Below are 4,559 nucleotides of genomic sequence, written 5' to 3'. Positions count from 1 at the left end.
CCACTGACCCAGTGTCTCTGTCCCTGTGTCACTGTCCCTGTCCCCGCAGGTTCCAAGACGCGGAAGATCCCGTACCCCACCCGCAACCCCTTCACGTGGCTCTTCCTGCTCGTGTCCTGCCCCAACTACACCTACGAGGTCAGGGACACCTGGGGACACCTGGGGACACCTGGGGGGGACACCTGGGACACCTGGGGACACCTGGGGACACCTGGGACACCTGGGGACAGCTGGGACCCCTGGGAGACCTGGGGACACCTGGTGGGGACACCTGGGGACACCTGGGGACACCTGGGGGGTGTGACAGCCCTGGGGACACCTGGGGGAGAACATGGCCATGGGGGGGGATGGGACATGGGGACACCTGGGGGGGGTGTGACAGCCCTGGGGACAGTCCTGGGGGACACCCCAAAGGTGACACCCCCAGAGGTGACACCCCCAGAGGTGACACCCCGAAGGTGACACCCATGGGTGACATTCCCACCCCCCCATCTGTCCCCCCAGGTCGGCTCCTGGATCGGTTTCACCATCATGACCCAGTGCCTGCCCGGTGAGGGGACACGGGGGGACACGGGGGGACACGGGAGGGGGGTGGCACCCCGAGACCCCGGCTCTGTGTCCCCTGAGCCACCCTGGGGTGCCCCTGTCCCCTCTATCTGTGTCCCCTGTGCCACCCCGGGGTCCCTGTGCCACCCTGGGGTGCCCCTGTCCCCTCTCTCTGTGTCCCCTGTGCCACCCCAGGGTCCCCAGGAATTTTGGGGTGATTTGGGTGGGTTTCGAGGGGATTGTGAGGGGATTTTGGGATGATTGGGGTGGGTTTGGGTTGGATTTTGGGTGGATTTTGGGATGATTGGGGTGATTTGGGGTGATTGGGCAGATTTTAGGTGGATTTAGGGGTGATTTGGGTAGATTTGGGGGGAGGGGACACGGGAGGGGGGTGGCACCCCGAGACCGCGGCTCTGTGTCCCCTGAGCCACCCTGGGGTGCCCCTGTCCCCTCTCTCTGTGTCCCCTGTGCCACCCCGGGGCCCCCAGGAATTTTGGGGTGATTTGGGTGGATTTGGGGGTGATTTGGGTGGATTTCGGGATATTTGGGGTGGATTTGGGTGGATTTGGGGGTGTTTGGGGTGGATTTGGGTGGATTTAGATTTGGGGGATTTGGGTGGATTTTGGGGTGATTTGGGTGGATTTGGGGGGATTTGGGGTGGATTTGGGTGGATTTTGGGATGATTGGGGTGGATTTGGATGGATTTTGGGGTGATTGGGTGGATTTTGGGTGGATTTAGGGGTGATTTGGGTGGATTTGGGGGAATTTGGGGTGGCTTTGGGTGGATTTTAGGGTGATTTGGGTGGATTTGGGGGTGATTTGGGGGTGATTTGGTGTGATTGGGCAGATTTTGGGTGGATTTTGCGGTGATTTGGGTGGATTTCGGGATATCTGGGGTGATGGGGTGGATTTAGGGGTGATTTGGAGTGGATTGGGGGAATTTGGGGTGGATTTGGGTTGGATTTTGGGGTGATTTGGGGTGATTGGGCAGATTTTGGGTGGATTTGGGGTTGATTCTTAGGGGATTTGGGGGTGATTCTTAGGGGATTTCGGGTGGTTTAGGTGGATTTGGGGTGGATCTGGGGTGGACTTGGGTGGATTGGGGGAATTTGGGTTGGATTTAGGGGTGATTTAGGAGGGATTCAGGGTGGATTTGGGGGCGGGGATTTTGAGGGGATTTGAGTGGATTTTGGGGTGGATTTAGGGGGATTTTGGGCGGATTTGGGTGGATTTTGAGGGGATTTGGGTGGATTTGGGTGGATTTTGAGGGGATTTTGGGCGGATTTGGGTGGATTTTGAGGGGATTTGGGTTGGATTTGGGTGGATTTTGAGGGGATTTGTGTGGATTTGGGTGGATTTTGAGGGGATTTGGGTGGATTTTGAGGGGATTTGAGTGGATTTTCCATCATCATCCCCTTCCTGCTGTGACACCGCGGGGACAGCCCGGGGACATCCATCATCATCCCCTTCCTGCTGTGACACCGCGGGGACAGCCCGGGGACAGCCATCATCATCCCCTTCCTGCTGTGACACCGCGGGGACAGCCCGGGGACAGCCATCATCATCCCCTTCCTGCTGTGACACCGCGGGGACACCGCGGGGACATCCATCATCATCCCCTTCCTGCTGTGACACCGCGGGGACAGCCCGGGGACAGCCATCATCATCCCCTTCCTGCTGTGACACCGCGGGGACACCGCGGGGACATCCATCATCATCCCCTTCCTGCTGTGACACCGCGGGGACAGCCCGGGGACATCCATCATCATCCCCTTCCTGCTGTGACACCGCGGGGACAGCCCGGGGACAGCCATCATCATCCCCTTCCTGCTGTGACACCGCGGGGACACCGCGGGGACATCCATCATCATCCCCTTCCTGCTGTGACAGCCCGGGGACACCGCGGGGACATCCCCAGGACATCCCTCACTGTCCCCTCCCTGCTGTGACACCGCGGGGACACCGCGGGGACAGCCCGGAGACACCGCGGGGACACCGCGGGGACATCCCCAGGGACAGCCCCCAGTGTCCCCTCCCTGCTGTGACACCGGGGGGACACCCTGCTGTGTCCCTGCCAGTCGTGCCCTGAGCCCTGGGGACAGTGAGGGGACAGGGGACGCGAGCCCCTTGTCACCCTGGTGTCACAGCAGGACACGGCAGTGTGGCCCCGCTGTCCCCTGTCACCTCCGGGTGCAATCCCCGGTGTCCCCTCCCCTGTGGCAGTGTCACCTCCCCCGTGGCAGTGTCACCTCCCCGGTGGCAGTGTCACATCCAGGGTGCCATCCCCGGTGTCCCCTCCCCGGTGGCAGTGTCACCTCCCCAGTGGCAATGTCCCCTCCCCGGTGGCAGTGTCACCTCCCCAGTGGCAATGTCCCCTCCCCGGTGGCAGTGTCACCTCCCCAGTGGCAATGTCCCCTCCCCGGTGGCAGTGTCCCCTGCAGCGCTGCCCCAGTCACCCACAGCCACCCCTGGTGACACCGCGGTGTCACCCCACGTGTCCCCTGCCCAGTGCCACCCCTCCCCGTCCCCGCAGGTGACAATAAATGCCATCCCCCTCCCGCGTGTGGCCTGTCACTGTCCCCTCCCAGGGGACACCTCTGGGGACAATCCCGCTGTCCCCAGGCTGGGGGGGGGCGGTGGCTTCGCGATGTCCCCAAGAGCAGCGACGAGCCAGCGCGGCGTCACTCAATGTCACTCGGTGTCACTCGACAGCTTTATTGGGGGTGGCCTCGTGTCACTGTCACCGGGGTGTCACTCAATGTCACTCAGTGTCACTCGACAGCTTTATTGGGGGGTGGCCTCGTGTCACCGTCACCGGGGTGTCACTCAATGTCACTCGGTGTCACTCAGTGTCACTCGGTGTCACTCAGGTGTCACTCAGTGTCACTTGACAGCTTTATTGGGGGGTGGCTTCCTGTCACTGTCACTGGGGTGTCACTTGGGTGTCACTCGGTGTCCCCGGGTGTCACTCAGGTGTCACTTGGTATCCCAGATGTCACTTGGTGTTGCCAGTGTCACTCAGGTGTCACTTGGTGGCACTCAGTGTCCCAGGTGTCACTCGGTGTCCCTGGTGTCACTCAGTGTCATTCAGGTGTCACTCGATGAGCCAGTGTGTCACCGCCTGTCACTGTGTGTCACCGTGTGTCACTGTGTCACTGTGTGTCACCGTGTCACTGTGTCACCGCCTGTCACTGTGTCACCGTGTGTCACCACTGTGTCACTGTGTGTTAGCACCATGTCACTGTGTGTCACTGTGTGTCACCGCCTGTCACTGTGTCACTGTGTGTCACCGCCTGTCACTGTGTGTTAGCACTGTGTCACCGTCACCACCGTGTCACTGTGTCACCGTGTGTCACCATGTGACCACTGTGTTAGCACCACGTCACCGTGTGTCGCCACGTCGCCGCCTGTCACCGTGTCATCACCGTGTCATCACCGTGTCCCCGTGTGTCACCACACCACTGTGTCACCATGTCACCGCCGTGTCACTGTGTGTCACCACTGTGTCACCACGTCACCGCCGTGTCACTGTGTGTCACTGTGTCACCGTGTGTCACCACTGTGTCACCGTGTCACCACGTGTCACTGTGTGTCACCGCGGCACTATGTCACTACCTGTCACCGTGTCGTCACCGTGTCACCGCCTGTCACTGTGTGTCACCGCCTGTCACTGTGTCACCACACCTCTGTGCCACTGCGGTGGCCCCATGTCCCCAAGCCCCTCCCGTGTCCCTGTCACCCTCCTGCTGTGCCCCAGTCCTGTGTCCCCCGTGTTCCCTCCAGCCCCAATGTCCCCCATGTCCCCTACTCCTGGTGCTGCCAGCTGTCCCAGCCGTGTCCCCCCATCGTGTCCCCAATGCCCCCCCATGTCCCCATGATGTCCCCATGTCCCTGTCCCTTACTCCTCATGCTGGCAGCTAGCTGTCCCACCAATGATGTCCCCAGTGTCCCTGTGTCCCCAACGTCCCCATCATGTCCCCATGCTGTCCCCGTGTCCCTTACTCCTGGTGCTG

The 4,559-nt window shown here is 61.2% G+C and overlaps 1 protein-coding gene across 1 annotated transcript in view; it reads left to right on the top strand.

Moving 5' to 3' along the window:
- The window catches only part of LOC120508662 (very-long-chain enoyl-CoA reductase-like), a 10,651-nt gene extending 9,235 nt beyond the window's left edge, over window positions 1-1,416 (top strand). Inside the window, exons 9-11 of the mRNA XM_039722471.1 lie at window positions 13-138; window positions 505-679; window positions 1,394-1,416. Coding sequence (XP_039578405.1) covers window positions 13-138; window positions 505-679; window positions 1,394-1,416 — 324 coding nt within the window. The remainder of the gene's footprint in view (window positions 1-12; window positions 139-504; window positions 680-1,393) is intronic.
- Window positions 1,417-4,559: the final 3,143 nt, after the last annotated feature.

This window comes from Passer montanus, unplaced genomic scaffold (assembly GCF_014805655.1).
Source record: "Passer montanus isolate IOZ18808 unplaced genomic scaffold, ASM1480565v1 scaffold488, whole genome shotgun sequence".
In the NCBI taxonomy this organism is placed as follows: domain Eukaryota; kingdom Metazoa; phylum Chordata; class Aves; order Passeriformes; family Passeridae; genus Passer; species Passer montanus.
This window is presented reverse-complemented; position numbering and strand designations above follow the sequence as displayed.